Here is a 20431-nt window from a genome sequence, read left to right as displayed (position 1 = left end):
TGACTCTGCACACCGTTTACATGCATAAAAACCTTCATAACACACAAGGGGACGGGTAATAACCAGAAAAGCATGACATGGGACCTTTGAAAATATACAGCCGGAAAAAATCTGCCACTTCCTTACAGAGCCCCTCCTCCAACACACACGAACACGCACATGACCAATGAGGGCACGAGATAAGTTTGTGCACAGATGGAAGGCTGAAAGGCAGGTAGGCCATCCAGTTACTTTAGCCGGGCCGGCTCAGATGATTGGTCGTGCTTTTTACAGTACTACAGCTTCCACAGATGACGTTTTTTATGGATTTTTTGTCAAAGCACTTAAGATATTCATTTCTATCGGGATGTTAAGAGCATTCCATGGAATATAACAAAAAGTGTATCTCGAGCCGGTTTCTCTCTATCTTAAAACTTTCCACAGCCTCGTTGGCAGAGTGCCATTTTTCCACTTTAAGAATCACTGACCTACTGTAAAGGACAAAATACAACCTAAAACTTGCCTCTGACATTTTTGTGTTTTATTAGAGTTTTGCAACTTTACAGTGATAGCAGCGGTCAAGGTGAAAGCCACCATTAATGGAGCCATTTATTACAGGGTTGGCTTAGTCCTGTCTTTGAGCTCAGTAACAAAGAGAACAGTGAAAAGGCTGACTGTGATTAATGCACCACATGAAAATAAGAAATTATCCACAGAAGTAATTAATCCACTGGTAATTTCCTAAAACCTCAAACCTCAGTTCGTCTTTCCCTAATGTATCCAGGGAGAACGTTTTGTCCCATTAAAGACGGGAAGTACTGGATACCCATCAGCACTTTAACAAAGCTGCTGCAGAAAAACTTAACCATAATGTTCATAATTAGGATGTCTGGATAGGATTTAAGTATTGCAGGAAACTTAATATTAGTAGTTGTTTTGTACTAAAGTATTTCTAATCAAGTCAGACAGTACAAATGGTCTAATCATGTACATTTAATTCAAAGACAAAGTCAAGTCAGGGGTTCTTATTGATACCAAAGGCACTCATTAAGTTTCCTTCACCCAAAAAAAACTATTGTCCCTCTTTCATGACACTTTCTAAGAGGAAACACAATTGATGTAGTCAACGAAATGTATGAACATAACATCATACATTATATAAACACAAACCTGGGGAACATACGTACAGATCTTTGTCCAACAGATCCCCTTAAAAATATATAAATATGTCTGATATATAACTTATAGTGATAGAACAAAATTAAAATGGTTCTTCTAATCAGTAGTACAATCATCTCCTTACATTTGTACTAATAATGTTTTTAATAATTCAAGACTTGATCTCTAGCCACATTAATAGCTAATTAATTCCTCCATAAAGATTAATTTAGGAAAGGTCTTATTATCTCAAGAGGAAACACACAAAAAGGGAAACGGAACGCACCCCACGCTCCGACCGGTGTCTCCTCATAAACCGTCCGTGCGGAAACAACATCCTCCTCCACGGTTAGCGCCCGCTGGCTGTCATTCGTCCAAAGAGAGCGAGCCGGGTGCGATCGTGGCGCTGGCGGAGTGGATACAAGAGATCCGCATGTAAATGAACTCCTCCACCTCCTGAGGATCTACAATCACACGTGCTGTTTTCCGAGCTGACCTTAAACACTTCGTGTGGAGATATATATATAAGAAAGGAGATTCATCTGCACTACTTTGGGGGAAACGCTGTGCGCTAATCGGGCTGTTTCTCTCTGCAACACGGTGAGTGAAAGGCGAGTTTTCTGGGTCTACTGTCACCTGTGTTTTGCAGAAATGCGATGAATCGAGTAAAGTATAGGAGCTACTTCAAATACTTGGTGAATTGATCTTTTACGCGCCCTCCTTTACATACATAATTGTGTTGTATTGCGGAGTTAAAGCAGGAGAAATAGTCCCACATCGCAGCTTTTTACTAATTTAATTCCCTCGTATTGTCCGTAGCGAGTCTCGAACCCGGGTAAAAGGGGCTTGCAATCAATTAGGCAATGCATGATTGATGGTCCACATGACAGTCTTTATCCAGGCTCTACCATCATCATCACCATTACGCATGTCCGTGCAGCCGTGCCTCTGCATGAATGATAACAGAGAGAGAGATGATGTGTCAGTGCTTGGACCTCAAACATCCCAGAGCCTTCTGGCAGCCCGAGGGGAAGAAATCTGGATCTATTGCTGCTACAAATCCAGATTGGATAAGCGTCCTTTCTTTTTGTTCCATCTTCTTAGGAGTCGTCTTTTAGGCTAGTTTTGCCTCTTGGAATTAATGTCACAGAGTTTGATGGATCTCTCTTGATTGAAGAGTTGTTGGGCTAGGAGCGACTCTTACATTACATTTAATTTAGCTGACGCTTTTCTCCAGAGAGACTTACAATAAGTGCAATCAGCCATGAAGAAACGGCAAACTAAAAAGCATGAGTCCTGAAGGTACATCTCCTATCTATAAACACAGACTTGGAGTACTTGGTGTATTTACCATAAGCGCCCTCCTTACATGAATAATTGTGATGTATTGCAGAGTTGCATTTATAAAATGAACTGGCTCTTATTGTCCGTAGACAGAATATGGATCCACTCCTGCTGCACATCCATCTCTCTGTATCCTTTCCTCTAGCTCCATCTTCTTAGGAGTCGCCTCCAGGGCTAGTTTTGCCTCTTGAAGTTAACGTCATAGAGCTGGTTGGATCTCTTTTTGATTGAAGATTGCTTCCCTCAAGAGAATATCTCATGCACACCACAGGGATTTTAATCGCTGCTGGTTGTGTGTGTGATCAGATATACGCTAGCCTACTTATATGACATAGCTGGAAACCTGGATCCCCCACACAGGAAATCAAAACTTCAGCCTCTCTGCCACAGGAGACGGTTGTTGGCAGGGAAGAGAAACGCCTCCGGCCAAGAGATTTACGTGGGCTTTACACGGCTTCAACGAGGACTGTACCGCAGAACAGAACAACCCGAGGCGAAAACATCTCGCCCGTCTTGAGTGCCACATTGACAGACCAAATCTGAACCGACGTTGGAGCATCAGCTGCAGGGAAACCCATCCGAAGCGTGCATCTCGCCGAGCATCTGTGTTGTAATAATGTGTGTGTACTGTCTTGTACAACTCAAGGGAGAAAGCCAAAAGGAGAAATCATGTCAAAGGTCTCATTTCTCAAGAGTAATCTGATTTCAGAACATAAGTGCTTCTTTTAAATGATCAACCCTTGCCTGGCTTAATGGACGCATTTAGACTCTCATTCCTGTGCTGCCTCGTGCCACATTAAGAGATGATTGATGCACTCCTAATGTCTTTCCTTTTTAAGGTCTCAGCACTTCGCCCCATTTGCACGGAAACGGCAAAAGGATGTATAAATATATGTGTTGATGGCATTAAATCGTGCTGGTTGCGATAACCTTTCTGCCGATAAATAGCTGTCGGAGCTCCATGGCTGACTGCATGGAAGCACACTGAGGGGGGAGGACATCAAATAAGTCGACAAGGAGAGACAAGGCCCCCTTTTTTATCTTGGCTGTTATCTATAAATATTGAGGCTCTGGAGCAGCACTTAAGGATATTTAGTGCTGCGTTTCTCAGAAAGCTGGGAAGCTACCCAAAAGGTGTTTTCCGAACTCACAAATTGGCCTTAATCGAACATTGTTGTCACTCGGCTGTCTTCGGGAAACACTTTTTTTCTTGCTGACTCGGGAAGAAAAAGTTGCTGTTTTTATTATAAATGAGAGTCTTCATCGACCCCAGACGACACCACTTGCAACAAAAGGGATTATTATCTGTCACATTTGCAGAATCTTATCGAGATCTACTGCGGAGTCTTTGGGAAGTTGTCAGGATGTGCCGTAAAAAGCTAAGCTGATGGGAAACAGGAGGACGTTTAAGTATGAAGTGTTTGCAGTTGCTCGATGTTATCTGCTCTTTAGGATCATATGCTTTCCTTCTGACTTAAGTGATGCTCTTCAGGGGGCTCATTCAGCCTAAATTAACACTCATCCTTTGCGCACTTACTAGTCCTTCAGATTCAAGAATTAACCGCCTTGTAAAGATACATTGTGACATGCAAAATGAAGTCCCTGGTGATCGTTATCTTCTTCCATTGACTCCTATCTGGGAGTCTTTAACGGTGGGTGTTTCTCAATGTCGAGGAGGCTTGCTTGGTAGCACATGTCCCTCCGAGTCAGGTCCTTCAGAAGCGAGGCAAGAATCCTTCCTAGCCTCGGAAAACGAAGAATGGTGGAACAGGCTAATACCTCATTCACACCAACGGTGTTTCAGGGCCGGTTCGGAGCTGGAGCTTGAAAAGCACCGGGTTTCCCTCTTCACACCGCAGCGGATCAGCCTCTTAGCTCCGGAATCCGGTTTGTTTCGAGCACCAAAAAATTGTCCGGCTAGAGCAAAAGCACCACATACGTCACGCTTACGTCGAGGCGGGGTCAGGGGCGGGGTCAACTCCTGAATTACAACAAAAAGCCCACATTTTATCCAGTTTGTACACAACGATGGAGCAACTTAACAAGCAGCAGTGGTCCACTGAAGAGACCAGCTACCTACTGGGAATCTGGTCTTCTGAAGAGGTACAGAGGAAGCTGGAGCACAGTCGGCCATTGTTGTTGTTGTCTGTGTCAGCTGTGAGGGGTTTCCGTGCGGTTTGACTTTATGAAGCAGGCACGCAAACGATGACGCAATGACGCAGCACCAGTCGGACTCTGGGCGGTGTGAAAAGAGCCGGAGCTAAACCGAAGAACCGGTTCTGAACCTGAAAAGCTCTAGCACGGAGTTTGAACCGGAGTTGCGTTGGTGTGAATGAGGTATAACAGGTGTGCATCATATGCGAGGCCCCGCCTTAAATGGAGCGCGATTTCCGCCAAAGATTTGGAAATTGCTCCGTGCGCAAAGCATTGTGGGGATTTTACGACCACGGAGTCTACACATGTGCAGCCTCGAAATTTCCCACAACGAAGGACGCCGGCCTCGGTAGAATTCCAAGTATGCTGGACATTGGAACAGTCCTTCGGCGGGACTCGATGACGTAGTATCCTTGAAATAGTGGCTCTGGAGCAGCTTTACTCGACATTGAGAAACGGCCACAGTGTCTTAAAAGGTGTGACTGATGGAAATGTTCACCACGAAAGCTGTTATTTCTCGCCTTCACACTCCTCTGTGGCTGACAACTAACGACCCAAAACACTTACATTAGAAGAAACGCACTGCACTTTGAAAAACATTGCAAATATAAAAACACCAATGTGCCAAAATGCATTCAAATGAAGAAACGTCTTCACCATCTTGACGAAACATGAGCAGCGTTTACGAAAAGTGCTGCCTAAACAAAACCCTGCAAGAAGCTCAAAAACACAACCGAAACTAGGGGACGCTCAAAAAGTGATGCACATTTCACTGTTTGCAGATTTAGTCTGTTTCATAACTGTAAATGTGTCTTCTGTATATTTGAAATGACTAGGTTAGCTACGTTAGCTAGCTAGCTTACAGCAGATATGCAATAATATGTGATCGCGTTGTTAAAACAAGCCGATAAAACTTAGATTTTAGGTTAGTTTCCAGTACGGCTGCTCAATTAATCGTATTTTAATCGCTATTACGATTATGGCTTGCAACGACTACGAAAACAACGTAATGGAAATAAAACGATTATATATATTTTTTATTATTATTATTATTATTTTTTTTTTGAATTTTTTTTTGAATTTTTTTTATTGGTTTTTCAGTTGAATTATACTTAGAGTTCAGGGTAATCAACTGTTAAAAACATACTGTTCAAAAAAAATTCCAATAAATTGATGCTTTCAAAGTAAATGGATAATCCTTTTTAATAATCGTGATATCAATTATTGGCCCAAATAATCGAGATTATGATTTTTGCCATAATCGAGCAGCCCTAGTTTCCAGTGACAGTGATAGTTTTACTTTTTAATCCCCGAACGTCAACAAGCGCTCCACTCCCAGCTGTGTGCGTCACTTTTTAGTGTCCCCATTTCATTTCCGATGTGGTTTGAGCTTCATGCTGCGTTTTGTAGTTGCGGGGTTTCATTAATGCAGCGCTTTTAGTAAGCTGTGCTCATGTGTTGTCAAGTTGGCGAAGATGTTTCTTCATTTGCATGTTTTGGTCTATTTGTGTTTTTTAAATTGAATTGTTTTTAAACTGAAGCGCGTTTCTCCTAATGTAAGTGTTTTGTGCCGTTGTAGTGCGTTTGTCCCTGTCAGGCCACCATATCTACCCATTTTCACCTCAACACATCTCTTGCTCTCCACCTGCTTTTCACAACCTGGCTCTCCTTTCACCCCCGTCTGCGTCCCTGTGATAATACCATTATGGGAACCAATGATAAATGATTCATGTGAGAAATATTCTTTTAGCTTTTCATCAACATTTTCCACCCTCCCTCTACTAATGTTTTTCTTAAAATGTGGCTTTCATTAAATTTTAATTTGATGAGGCTTCTATTTTTAGCTGTTGTATTTATTTCCTCACTCTCATCCTTCCCTTTTTTCAAACATATAAAAAGCCTCTGAGGGAAAAAACGAAGAGGGGTAGGATGAAGATATCGGAGAAGACCAGTGCTTTCGATAGAGAGCCGGGGGAGCGTCTGCTTCAGGAAATGTTCCTCTGGGGATTACGCAAGTGCCAGATATCAGATGTGTCTTTTTAAAATGGAGCATAAGGAGCCACTTATCCCCAGCATGTCTCTGTGTCAAAGTATCACAAGACATGGAGCAGCATTGGAAGAAGAAAGAGGGGCTTCATGAATAAGAAACACTGTTTCAGATGAAAGTGAAATCTGTGGAAGTCCAAACTAATTCAGTTCTGAGTTCCATCTTCAGAGAATAACAAAAGATCTTTGTCGTATAAAAACACCATGTCGTTCACTCTCCCTTTCCAGTCTGTCTCTCTACATAGAGGGCAGGGATGACATATTTTTGTAGGCCTATTGTTAGTTAGCATCTCAAGGGCTCCCTCAACAAAAAACAATTTGATTTTTCCATTGGATTACAGAATAATGCAGAAAATAAGATCTGTAGCAAACACACGTTTATGATACTTACATGTTTTGTTCAGTAGAATAATCTCTGCATATTAACACTACTTTTATACTTGTTGACGCATAAATGCAATTGCCAGAAGTAAAAAGCTAACGTTAGGCTATAAAAGAACTACAGCACGGTCACATGACTTCACGTCACCACCGCTAAGCTAAAGGAGGCTAATGTTGGGCTATAAAGGAACTACAGCACGGTCACATGACTTCACGTCACCACCGCTAAGCTAAAGGTGGCTAATGTTGGGCTATAAAGGAACTACAGCACGGTCACATGACTTCACGTCACCACCGCTAAGCTAAAGGCGGCTAATGTTGGGCTATAAAGGAACTACAGCACGGTCACATGACTTCACGTCACCACCGCTAAGCTAAAGGTGGCTAATGTTGGGCTATAAAGGAACTACAGCACGGTCACATGACTTCACGTCACCACCGCTTAGCTAAAGATGGCTAATGTTTGTTGTGATGACGTTTAGTCGTCTCATTTAGACACTTGTTGGCAAACAGTTTTTTTTATTGCCTCGTAAAAGCTTCAGATATTCACCAGTGGGGTATTTACTGATGTATTTTATGCCGTAGAACAAATCGTGAAATCATCTTCAGCTTGTGTCAACCACAGACCTTATATCGGGCCTCAAACCAAAAACACATTCACAGAACCATTGACTTCCATACGAGAACCAGAAGTGCTGAAATGCTAACTCATTTCAAGATTGAAGGACTCATTCCTACACCACTATTGCCAGCTTTCTCCTTTCCTGTTAGGGTGTTGAAAGCTGGTGAATTATATAAACGTGTTCGCTGTACACTTATTTGAACGTCATGATTCATATCTAAGCTTTCTGTTAAGATGCAATCCTTTTTTAGTCCAGTTTCAGGCATCTAAAAACTCATTCAAATAACCAGCAACTTCCAGGTGAGAACCAGAAGTGTTAAAATGCGAACTAATTTCTGGCTTTAGGACTCATTCCTCTACCTCTCTGTGCCAGTATGTGGATGTTTAACGTGATTTACTGTGATCTTTCCTTCAGGAGTGTGTCCTCCCTGCTGACCATGCAGAGTGTGTGTGCGGTGATCCTGGCGCTGGCTGCCTTCAGCTCGGCGGACACGGACACACACCGTCCGAGACACGACTCCAGCCTGGACATCTGTATCCTTCTGCTGAGAGAGTGTGTGTGCAAGAGCTGCTGCCAAATGCACTGACGTGTGTGTGTTTCTGAACATTTCAGTTGTAGATCTGATGCGTTAAAACATTAGAATATATAACACAACAGAAAATCAATCACACTGATTACTGAAGTGTGTGATTATAGTGTTGCTTAGGAGACCAAGCACTGAAGTCAGCCTGAAGCTATGTCTAAAGACTGAGGCACTCTAACAGCTTTTAGACTCTCTTTTACCCAAAACAAACGTTTATATGACAATGTGAAACTGGACATTTGGACCTTTTATTTAGGGAGGATGCACACTAATTAACATAAGCATCCATCATGTAAATGTGCCTGATTTACCCATGGAGGTTCATGCACACCCTGGCAGGTTAATGGTGTTAAAAGAAAAATTATATTTGCACATAAGCACATAACATCACAGGATCGCTTAAGGAGAGGCAAAAACAAACAAAGAATTCTAACATTAGTCCCTTAGAATTTTTTCTGTTGTGTGGCCAAATAAACGTATAAATTGACTATATAAATGATGGATAACTTTAAGAACAGAGATAGGAGACAAGCTCCTCTGACATCGAGTGTTTACTTGCAAGAAAACAGTTTTCCAGATGCTCATTAAACACTGATAGTGAAAACCAACACATGAAGAAACAGTTTTCCTCTATTAAATGATTAAAGGAGACATTTCATGGCCATTTCCACTGATCATAATTCCTTTGTTCAGGTCTGGCTCGTTGTAGCTTCAGTAGCTCCAGCCCCCACCCTCCCTGTGAGCACATTGTGCTCTGATTGGTCGGGACGTTGTGAATCGCGCTGAGCTCCGTGGAGGTGTGGTTTCCTTGTTTAGCGACAGCCAAACTCACCCTGAGCACACACAAAGTCACAGCCGAAGTAAAAACAATAAGTGTGGCTTGATATTAGGGTTGCAAAGGGGCGGAAAGTTTCCGGTAAATTTCCGGAAAGTTTCCATGGGAAGTTAAGCTGTGGAATTTTGGAAATATTCGATGCAAAATCAAACAAAAAAACATGACATTTCAACCGATTTTTTTTTTTAAACCATTTTTTTTTGTAGAACAGAACAAGTTTTAATTATTTTATCGAAAAATTATTTGTTTCATTGAAGAACGAAAGCAGGAATGTTGAGTTAAATGTTGCTCATCCCCCCCCAACCCAACTCATTAAAAAATGAACAAAAATGCACCCCCCATCCAAAGATCCCCACAAAGTCCAATGTTAAATGAAAAGAGCCCTTCTCCCTCCAAAAAGTCAGATTAAAATTAAACATGAAAATCTTCCTTCAAGCGATCCTCAGCATTTTGGCTAAACCCTTTCAGTCAACGGGCTCTTCCTGGGCCTCATCAATATCCAACTCTAAGTCTTCCTCTTCCGTGTCATTGTCCAGCCTTGTTGAGGATGGCTCTGTGTCAGGCTCAAAGAGCCTTAGGTTTGCCCGAATTGTCAACCAGTTTTTCCAGTCTCACATGTGTGAGCCTGTTGCGAACCTTTGTGTGGTCTCAATAGCCATGCAGTAAGCAGTGTGCTTTGGCATGGATATTCAAGTGTACTTGAATGGCATCGGCTTGTTTGAGTCAAGATTATGCTAAAATATACTTTCCCCAACTGTATTTAAGTTCCCTATGAAGAGCCAATCTTCAATTTTGAAAATTCCCGTTAATTCCCGTGGAAAGTTTCCATCTTTGAAAATTCCCGGAATTTTGCAACCCTACTTGATATTGAGTAAGAAAAAGGTTTATAACGCTGTGAGAATGGGTCTGCAGAGAGAATTTTGCCGCAATCCCAACTGTCTGTTATCAGCCTGCAGCCAGGGAGGAGAGATCAGCAGAGCTGCTAGCACTGAGTGTGTGAGGAAGTCCGTGGATTGGTCAATTTGGACCAATCAGCGGGGGCTTAACGTAACGGCTCCATTGATTGGTCCATTTCGTTCCGGGTACGGGTTGACATCATGCCGTACCCGGAAAAATCAATGGACAATGACGTATCTCCAACGAGGCGTTTTGGGGAGGTATTTTCTGTGTTTAGAGTTTTACTCGCTACAGGGTGTACTTTGAGGGTTTTGACTCTGCACACCGTCTACATGCAGAAAAACCTTCATAACACAGAAGGGGACGTGTAATAACCGGAAAAGCATGACATGGGCCCTTTAAATGAACAATACAGCTCACTGCAAAACATCATATCAGCATCAAACTACTGATTTAATCGCCCATTTCTACATTTCTGTGCGTTTTTAATGCGACAGATGGATGCATGAGCGAGTGTTTATGCGAGTTACTCCCATGTGTTGGTTCCTGACCTGCCTTTTTTAGACAAGCGTCTGTTCGAGACCAAAAGGAAGGATCAGCTGAGCGCGCTGAAAAATCTGGTGGAGCTGAACGACATCAACCAGCAGTACAAGATCATAGACATCATGCTCAAAGGACTGTTCAAGGTAAGGTGTGTGTGTGTGTGTGTGTGTGTGTGTGTGTGTGTGTGTGTGTGTGTGTGTGTGTGTGTGTGTGTGTGTGTGTGTGTGTGTGTGTGTGTGTGTGTGTGTGTGTGTGTGTGTGTGTGTGTGTGTGTGTGTGTGTGTGTGTGTGTGTGTGTGTGTGTGTGTGTGTGTGTGTGTGTGTGTGTGTGTGTGTGTGTGTGTGTGTGTGTGTGTGTGTGTGTGTGTGTGTGTGTGTGTGTGTGTGTGTGGCTGCTCTCGGCAGATGAGAAGGTCCGACGGAGTTCAAAAAGCTTCAAATCAAACGGTTCCATTCATCGGCTTGTTTTCTCGTTTGTTTATTGAAATGTTTATTCGGACTCAGCTCCTCGGAGTGCCATTCTCTTCCCTGAGCTCGGAGCTTTTGCTTTACTCTACGACTTCCCAGAGGACAGTTATCTTTGCATCTCTCAAGGACAACATGCAGAGTCAACCTTCAGCGGCTGGAATTCATTGTCAGCAACTCTCTGTGTGTGTGTGTGTGTGTGTGTGTGTGTGTGTGTGTTGCAAAACAGTCTTCCTTCTTTGATCTCTATCCCTGTAAATGCTGCGGATCCCAGTCCATTTGTTTGAGTGTTTTTAATTACAATATGGCATTAAGTGTCTCTATAAAAAAAGAGTGTAGTGTGTTGACTTCAAGAGGCCCTGTTGTGTTTAGTGGGGTTTTCCCTTTCTTGTAGTAGTGAGTTAAATAGGTTTTTGTGCATGTAAATGGTCTGCAAAGGCTAAAATCCCAAAGATTCCTCCAGAGGGAGTTTCTCTCCCACACACTCCATAGTGACATCACGATATAACACTCGCGCATCTTTTGGCTAGCGCTCTAACACATTGTAGGAGACAGGCTAAGGGGCGGGACATCTATAAGCGGTTGATCAATCACAACAGAGCCGGCCAGCTAACCAATCAGAGCAGACTGGGCTCTGGTTTCAGACAGAGGGTGAAAAGAGGTGCTGCACCAGAGGCAGTATGAGAACAATAAAGAGCTTTTTGAACATTAAAGCATGGAGACATGTCCCAGTAGAGACACTACATACTGATATACACCTGAACATCAGCAGGAGAGGACTCTTTAAAGTAGAGACACTACATACTGATATACACCTGAACATCAGCAGGAGAGGACTCTTTAAAGTAGAGACACTACATACTGATATACACCTGAACATCAGCAGGAGAGGACTCTTTAAAGTAGAGACACTACATACTGATATACACCTGAACATCAGCAGGAGAGGACTCTTTAAAGTAGAGACACTACATACTGATATACACCTGAACATCAGCAGGAGAGGACTCTTTAAAGTAGAGACACTACATACTGATATACACCTGAACATCAGCAGGAGAGGACTCTTTAAAGTAGAGACACTACATACTGATATACACCTGATCATCAGCAGGAGAGCACTCTTTAAAGTAGAGACACTACATACTGATATACACCTGAACATCAGCAGGAGAGGACTCTTTAAAGTAGAGACACTACATACTGATATACACCTGAACATCAGCAGGAGAGGACTCTTTAAAGTAGAGACACTACATACTGATATACACCTGAACATCAGCAGGAGAGGACTCTTTAAAGTAGAGACACTACATACTGATATACACCTGAACATCAGCAGGAGAGGACTCTTTAAAGTAGAGACACTACATACTGATATACACCTGAACATCAGCAGGAGAGGACTCTTTAAAGTAGAGACACTACATACTGATATACACCTGAACATCAGCAGGAGAGGACTCTTTAAAGTAGAGACACTACATACTGATATACACCTGAACATCAGCAGGAGAGGACTCTTTAAAGTAGAGACACTACATACTGATATACACCTGAACATCAGCAGGAGAGGACTCTTTAAAGTAGAGACACTACATACTGATATACACCTGAACATCAGCAGAAGAGGACTCTTTAAAGCAGAGACACTACATACTGATATACACCTGAACATCAGCAGGAGAGGACTCTTTAAAGTAGAGACACTACATACTGATATACACCTGAACATCAGCAGGAGAGGACTCTTTAAAGTAGAGACAGTACATACTGATATACACCTGAACATCAGCAGGAGAGGACTCTTTAAAGTAGAGACACTACATACTGATATACACCTGAACATCAGCAGGAGAGGACTCTTTAAAGTAGAGACACTACATACTGATATACACCTGAACATCAGCAGGAGAGGACTCTTTAAAGTAGAGACACTACATACTGATATACACCTGAACATCAGCAGGAGAGGACTCTTTAAAGTAGAGACACTACATACTGATATACACCTGAACATCAGCAGGAGAGGACTCTTTAAAGCATAGACACTACATACTGATATAATAATAATAATAATAATAATAACTTTTATTTATATAGCGCTTTTCAATAACCCAAAGTCGCTTACAAAAAAAATTAAAAGTACAGAAAGGGGGTGAACAGGCAGAAGACAACATATTGGACAAGAAAATTGAACATGAACATTACATGAACAGGCAAAGGACAACACAGGGGGGGAGCAAGCATAGGACAACGAGCAAAAGACAACATAATGGAAAAGAGGAAAGAAAAAGTTGATGAATGTATGAATAAGAGATGCAGCGTGGGGTGAATAAGAGATACAGCGTGGGGTGTGAGTGAAGTCAGTGGGTTGGGGGGTAGGGTAAGTTGAAGGCTTGGGAGAAGAGGTATGTTTTCAGCTGGGTTTTGAAGGTAGACAGTGTGGGAGAGTGGCGGACAGATTGGGGGAGGGAGTTCCAGAGGTGGGGTGCTGATCTGGAGAATGCTCTGTTGCCAAATGTTTTGAGTCTTGATGGTGGTACTGTGAGGGAGAGAGTGGAGGAGGATCGGAGGGCTCGGGGGGGGTTGTAGGGGATGAGGAGGTCAGAGAGGTAGGGGGGGCTAGGTGGTGAAGGGCTTTATAGGTGAGGAGGAGTGTTTTGAAGATGATGCGTTGTTTGATGGGGAGCCAGTGAAGAGAGCGGAGAACGGGAGTGATGTGTTCACGGGTCCGGGTGTGGGTGAGGAGGCGGGCAGCAGAGTTTTGTACCATTTGGAGTCTATGGAGGGAATGGGAGGAGATGCCAGTGAGGAGGGCGTTGCAATAGTCGAGGCGGGAGGTGATGAAGGCATGGATGAGGGATTCAGCAGCACGGGGGGGGAGGTAGTGTTTGATTTTGGCAATGCGGCGGAGGTGGAAGTAGGAGATCTTGATGATGGAGCTGACATGGGGGTCAAAGGAGAGGGTGGGGTCCAGGATAACGCCAAGATTGCGTGCCAGGGGGGAGGGGGTGATGGTCGAATTCTCAATGGTGAGTGAAATGGGTCCTGTTTTATTGAGGGTTGATCTGGTGCCTATGATGAGTAGCTCTGTTTTATCACTGTTGAGTTTAAGGAAATTGTGAGTCAGCCATGTTTTTATTGAAGAGATGCAGGTTTCGATATGGGTGAGGGGAGGGTTGTGAGGGGATTTGGTGGTGATGTAGATCTGGGTGTCATCGGCGTAACAGTGGAAATCAAGGTTGAGGTTGCGAATAATGTGACCAAGGGGGAAAAGATAGCAGATGAAGAGGAGGGGGCCGAGGACTGAGCCCTGGGGGACCCCCTGTGTGACTGGGGAGAGGGCGGATGTGTGGCCAGAGAGGGAGATGAATTGTTGAGGGGGTGTGTTGATATACACCTGAACATCAGCAGTAGAGGACTCTTTAAAGTAGAGACACTACATACTGATATACACCTGAACATCAGCAGGAGAGGACTCTTTAAAGCATAGACACTACATACTGATATACACCTGAACATCAGCAGTAGAGGACTCTTTAAAGTAGAGACACTACATACTGATATACACCTGAACATCAGCAGTAGAGGACTCTTTAAAGTAGAGACACTACATACTGATATACACCTGAACATCAGCAGGGGAGGACTCTTTTAAAAAATGTACCTTCTTACTTCAAAACCCTAATGTTCTGTAAAGTTTCTTTAGCAGATTCACTGCATCCCACAGTCTCAGCAGTGAAGTGGTGTGTAAAATGTCCTGATGCAGGTTCCTTTCAAATCATCACTGTTATTTTTCACCTGCATTACCACGGCAACCGAAATCCCAAGCACATATTGTAAAGCACATAAACCTGCTTTACTGAGCTTTTTTTCTTATTCTTAAGGTGTTGGAGGACTCGAGGCAAATCCTGATCTCGTCCAACATGCAGCCTGACGACCCTTTCCCGATGGACGATAAGATCAAAGAAGGTCGGATTCGCTTTTACACCTCGGCTCTTTCCTCATTTGAAATGTCTCCTCCTCTTATATAAGCTACTTTATTTTAGCAGCATCCCCAGGATGTGTTTCATCCTCTTTCGGTGCCAGAGGGTGTCAATAATGTCAGCTTTAACATCAGTCTGAATGTCAGGAATATCATCTTCCCTTTTCCCCAGGCTTCTCCAAACCCAACACCTATTTGAGTCCTGCCGAAACAAAATTAGACATTTTTATTTGTCCCAATTATTAGGATGTTCTGTCAACAAAAATTCATTATCAAAATTGTCCTCCTCTGTTTAATTAAGTCCAATTAAACTGCACATTTTTTGTTATTTTGGACCATGCTCCAAAAACGTATATAGAATCTGAATCAGGTTAATCACCAAGTAATGTTTAAACAGTATAATGAAATTGGTGTATAATGGTGCATAAATTAACACAGTAAGAGAAGTTAGGTTGCAAAAAAGAAAGAAAGAAAATATAGGACTATTATAGAAATATTTGAAAAAAATGATTACAAGAAATGTACAAAAAAAATGTAAGTACAAGAAAACAAGTTAAATTAATTACAATACAGTATGCGCAGTATATCAGAATTTAAATGTACCTATGTTTTTGTCTCTTCCCTCTCTCTCTACCTCTCCGCAGCGTACTCCCACGTGGTCGAGAACACGGCGTTTTTTGGCGACGTGGCGCTGCGTTTCCCTCGGATCGTCCACCATTACTACGACCGGAACGAGGACTGGGACGGGATGCTGCGCTGGGGCCTGAACTTCTGCAACCAGTCGGGGGTCTTCACAGGAGGAGCCCACCAACATGTCCTCACACTGGTAAGGAGGGCCTATCCTGTCCCTTTTCTACCTAATATTACCTGCTGATGAGTGTTGTCACAGTCCGTTGGTTTAAGGGTGTAAACAAAGGATTCTGAGCTTTGATTTCAATACATTTTCTTCACAACTGGTTAAAAATACAAGCTCAATCCTTGGGTATAATGGAGTCATGTGAAATGGGACACCTTGATAAACTAAGAATCTTTAGAATAAGGGCCAGGACACTAGACAGAAAGTGTTTACAGTATATATTAATAACACATCTAGAAATGGAGAGATAGAATGTATGATACAGAAACATTTACAAGCTAATAAACACCTAATACTAACCAAATACCCTAAAACTAGACTAGCCGTTAATACTAAATGGTCCCAAAACATTATTTTCATCGATCTAAACATTGGTTGAAATAGGTTAGACATAATAAACACAGGAGTCTGAAAAAGGGGAAATAATGGTACAAATGAAATGCCTTACAGTAAGTAGAGGAACTTGTTTAGAAGTCTCCAGCCATTTAGTGAAGCCAGGATTTGACATTTGTATTCAATAACGGCTGCCTTTTCTGTTTTTAAAAGAATGAATGCCAACTATAAAAATCCAGCTACGGAATTTTAAAGGAAGAAAATGTTTTCTAAGATCACTATTCTGCAGAGCTAAACAGAAAGACTTGTTCCTTTTGGTAAGGCTGCTGAACTCTTAAATCAGATCACATTTAAGGGCCTTGAAAATACGAAAAAAATCGCACAATTATTTTGTCTTTCTTTGCGGTTTTCTGTCCATTTTTTTAAATCAATGCCAAAATATTTGCTTTGTTATTTTGAAGTCTAGATGCAGAATTCATTGTAAGTGCACGATGAATTGAATCCCTTTCTCTGCAGGAGACCTAGCAAGGACATGGAAGAAATAACAATACAGTGCACAGTGTGGTAAATTGCCTGGTGCAGAGACATGACAGAACCATGGTTCAGGTTATACAGTATCCATGGAGATTTCACTGCAATCTGCTGTCATACATGCAGCACAAGGCACCTTATTGTTTGCTGAAAAGACGCTGATAAAGGTGCCATTTGTCATCGGATTTGTCCATGATGAGTTGAAATGTAAAAGCAGATCAAATGGTGTATCTGCTTGATGTGAAGGGTTAATTAACTAAACTCCTGCAGCATCAATCTGTGACTTTAGCAACGTGCCAAGGGGATTATATTGTGGATTAATTCTGAGTGGTGCAGCAGCAGTTAGCTTCTCCTTAGCAACTCCTCTCTTAGTTTCTGAGCGCGCTATTTGTCATATAGCCATAGGGTCGAATGCTAATATGATAAAATAATATATGGAAGAACTGTTGCTGCTTGCCTTATACTGCTTTTTGTCTGCAGAAAAAGCATATTTCTATTGAATAAATGACAATGTGCCCCCTCCTCTCCCCTTCTCCCCTTCTCCCCTGTCACCTGTCTATTCTGCTAATCTGTCAGATGTCACAGGAGCTGGGAATTACAGAGAAATCCCCAGACTTTATAAACCCGTATCGCACAGAGAGAGACGACGTGAGTAAAATGCAAACACACTCTCACACACACACACACACACACACACACACACACACACACACACACACACACACACACACACACACACACACACACACACACACACACACACACACACACACACCTCTTCGAATGACCTTTAATGCCCTTTACTTTCTAGCAACCAGTAACAATTGCAACACAGAGAAAAATCATTGCTATGTCATACTGTTTCATTATCTCTAGTGGTGAAATGTAAGGAAGTAAATGTATTACGTAAGTGGATGAGCAAAAACAGAGCCGGCCAGCTAACCAATCAGAGCAGACTGGGCTCTGGTTTCAGACAGAGGGTGGAAAGAGGCAGAGGTGTGGACTCGAGTCACATGACTTGGACTCGAGTCAGACTCAAGTCACCAATTTGATGACTTGAGACTCGACTGGACAAAATAACAAAACACTTGCGACTCGACTTGGACTCGAACACCAATGACTCGGGACTTGACTTGGACTTGAGCCTTCTGACTTGATAATTTAATTCAGGGGTCTCCAACACGCCGGTCGCGAGATGCCGCGAGAAGAGCAGAATCCCGTCGGGGAGAGCAGAATCTTCAACCGCTCCTACTCTTGCTGAGAATCATTGCAGGCAGGGGCGGGTCTTTATTTAGCTGGGCCACCATGCGGCCAATCATATGCGAGGACACACTAGGATCATACCATTACGTGAAAGAAGGGTGGGGGGCACAACAGGCGTAGTGGTACAGGCCAGCTGCACAGAGCGACGGGGAGACGGATTTAAATGCAAGCGCGTTGGAAAAAGTCAAGAAATTAGCGAAAACCGTTACTTTACCAGCAGAGAGAAAATTGATTATTAAATTATGAATGTGACTCATAAAGAGCAGTTTGATTATTAAGTATTATTCTGTTGATCGATGTCATTACATTTGGTGAAAAGCACATAATGACTTGTTTAAGAATCGGTTTGTCAAAGTTTAGGACTTGGACTTGCCCATCCTGACTTGAGACTTGACTCGGACTTGCAAAACAATGACTTGGTCCCACCTCTGAAAAGAGGTGCTGCAGCACGGGCAGTATGAGGAAAATAAAGAGCTTTTTGAACATAAAAACATGGAGGCATGAAATATGAACCTGAAAATTAGCATTGTATGTCCTCTTAAAGGTAAGAATGGAGAAAGCAGCTCGAGTGCGCTAGAATTTGAAAATACGCAGCCGAAACACATCTGCCCCCTTCCTTCAGACTTCCTTACAGAGCCCCTCCCCCAACACACACGAACGCGCACATGACCAATGAGGGCACGAGATAAGTTTGTGCACAGATGGAAGGCTGACAGGCAGGTAGGCCATCCAGTTACCTTAGCCGGGCCGGCTCAGATGATTGGTCGTGCTTTTTACAGCACTACGGCTTCCACAGATGACATTTTTGTATGTTTTTATTGTCAAAGTATTTAATGTATTCATTGCTATCGGGATGTTAAGAGCATTTCATGGAATATAACAAAAAGTGTTTCTGAAGTGAATTACCTACGCCACCTTTAATGGACATTTTAAGGTACTCCTACTTTGTGTACTTTTTCTTTGTTATACTACTCTATTCTTCTACTCCTTGCTTCAGGTGCTTCACACTGCCGAGGCTTTCCAGAAGATTCTGAGGGAGGAGGAGAAGAGGAGGAGGAAAGAGGAGAAGAGGAAAGAGATCCGGAAAGGTCCTCGCATTTCCCGCTCCCGCAACGAGCTATAGCGCTGCAAAACAGAGCGTTAGTAAAAGAAGAAGAGGAGGAACAGTCAACAAGGGGTGGCTTGACTTGTAGACTCCGATGACAGTGAAGGAAATAAAAAGCTGTCATCACTTGTACAAAAGCCTGGTACTCTGTTGAGAACAAAAGCTCAAGGTGACACCAATAAAGTGGAAGTGGTTAGTCAGTTTCTGACGCAGGCTGGAATTGCTGTACATGTATATGTGCGATTTATAATTGGAGAATCTAACGTTGTATAAGAAGTAGAGACGTCTCAAATAGGAGTTGAAAAGGGAAACTCATTTTTGATAACTTGAGGATTCAATAACTGTACTTTGGAATATATTTAATTTCAGTATAATCTTAAAATAAACCCCAATGTATTGTGTCTGTTCTAGATTATATGTGTCTAAAACCCATATGCTTCAAAATCAGTGTGTTTGCCAAATATAAATTGTCCTCACCTTGAATTGATGGAATACCATTTTTATTTTTGTTTAAAATGTTTTCCTTCAATTGAGATATGTTGGATATATCTAGAGTGAAGTTTATGAGTGGGCAGGCTAATGTTCTTATTGCTGCTCAAAGTTTTAACATTACATTGCATTTAGCTGACACTTTTATCCAAAGCCACTTACAATAAGTACATTCGACCAGGAAGACACAACCTTGAAGAAAACAGAATCATATAAGTACATCAGGTTTCATAGAGCCAAACATTTCAAGTGCTACTCAACTGGCTTTAGATAAGCCAGCCCTTTATTAGTATATAAGTGCTCTGTTAGCAGTTTCTTTGTTTTAAAAGACACATCTTGTGTTTTGTTTGCCTGAAAGACAGTATTCCTTAATTTGTTCCTTTTTTTGGTGTCTTTTTGTTTATCATCAGGGATTTTTCCTTTTAGATCATTCCCCGTTTCAGATATTGACCTTTAGTTAACAATAATTATAATAACGTCATCCTGTTGAGTATCTGTCAACCAGAGGTCCAGAATAGAAACATTTATCTTGCAGCCCTGCACCAGCTTCTTTATTTTCATTTTGTTTGTCTTTTTCTATTTATCTTTGCTGGAAATCAACATATTTTAAAGGTTTAGATCTATGGAATTGAGATTGTTGTAATTTTGAAATCGACTGTTATCAAACTATATGTGTATATTCAGAGAAATAATATCATTGCTGCAGAATGAACAAGCCATTTTGTTATCAAATTTAATGAAATAAAGTGACTCTGATATACAAAATAAAGTGCATTTCATATGTTAACATTGCACAGTGTGTTTGTTGGTCACAGTGAGTCACAGTGTGTTTGTGTGTCACAGTGAGTCACAGTGTGT

The 20431-nt window shown here is 42.1% G+C and overlaps 1 protein-coding gene across 1 annotated transcript; it reads left to right on the top strand.

Annotated features, from left to right (window-relative positions):
- The first annotated feature begins 1429 nt into the window (after positions 1 to 1429).
- Positions 1430 to 20360, top strand: ccdc134 (coiled-coil domain containing 134). Its single transcript, XM_079642585.1, has 7 exons — positions 1430 to 1737; positions 8100 to 8218; positions 10565 to 10686; positions 14899 to 14983; positions 15641 to 15822; positions 17293 to 17364; positions 18977 to 20360. The coding sequence occupies exons 2-7, from the start codon at positions 8122 to 8124 to the stop codon at positions 19100 to 19102; spliced, it is 684 nt and encodes a 227-aa protein (XP_079498711.1). The 5' UTR covers positions 1430 to 1737; positions 8100 to 8121; the 3' UTR covers positions 19103 to 20360.
- Positions 20361 to 20431: the final 71 nt, after the last annotated feature.

Source organism: Notothenia rossii (genome assembly GCF_949606895.1).
Source record: "Notothenia rossii genome assembly, chromosome: 8".
In the NCBI taxonomy this organism is placed as follows: Eukaryota; Metazoa; Chordata; class Actinopteri; order Perciformes; family Nototheniidae; genus Notothenia; species Notothenia rossii.
Note: the sequence above shows the minus strand (reverse complement) of the source record. Positions and strands in the feature narration are given on the sequence as shown.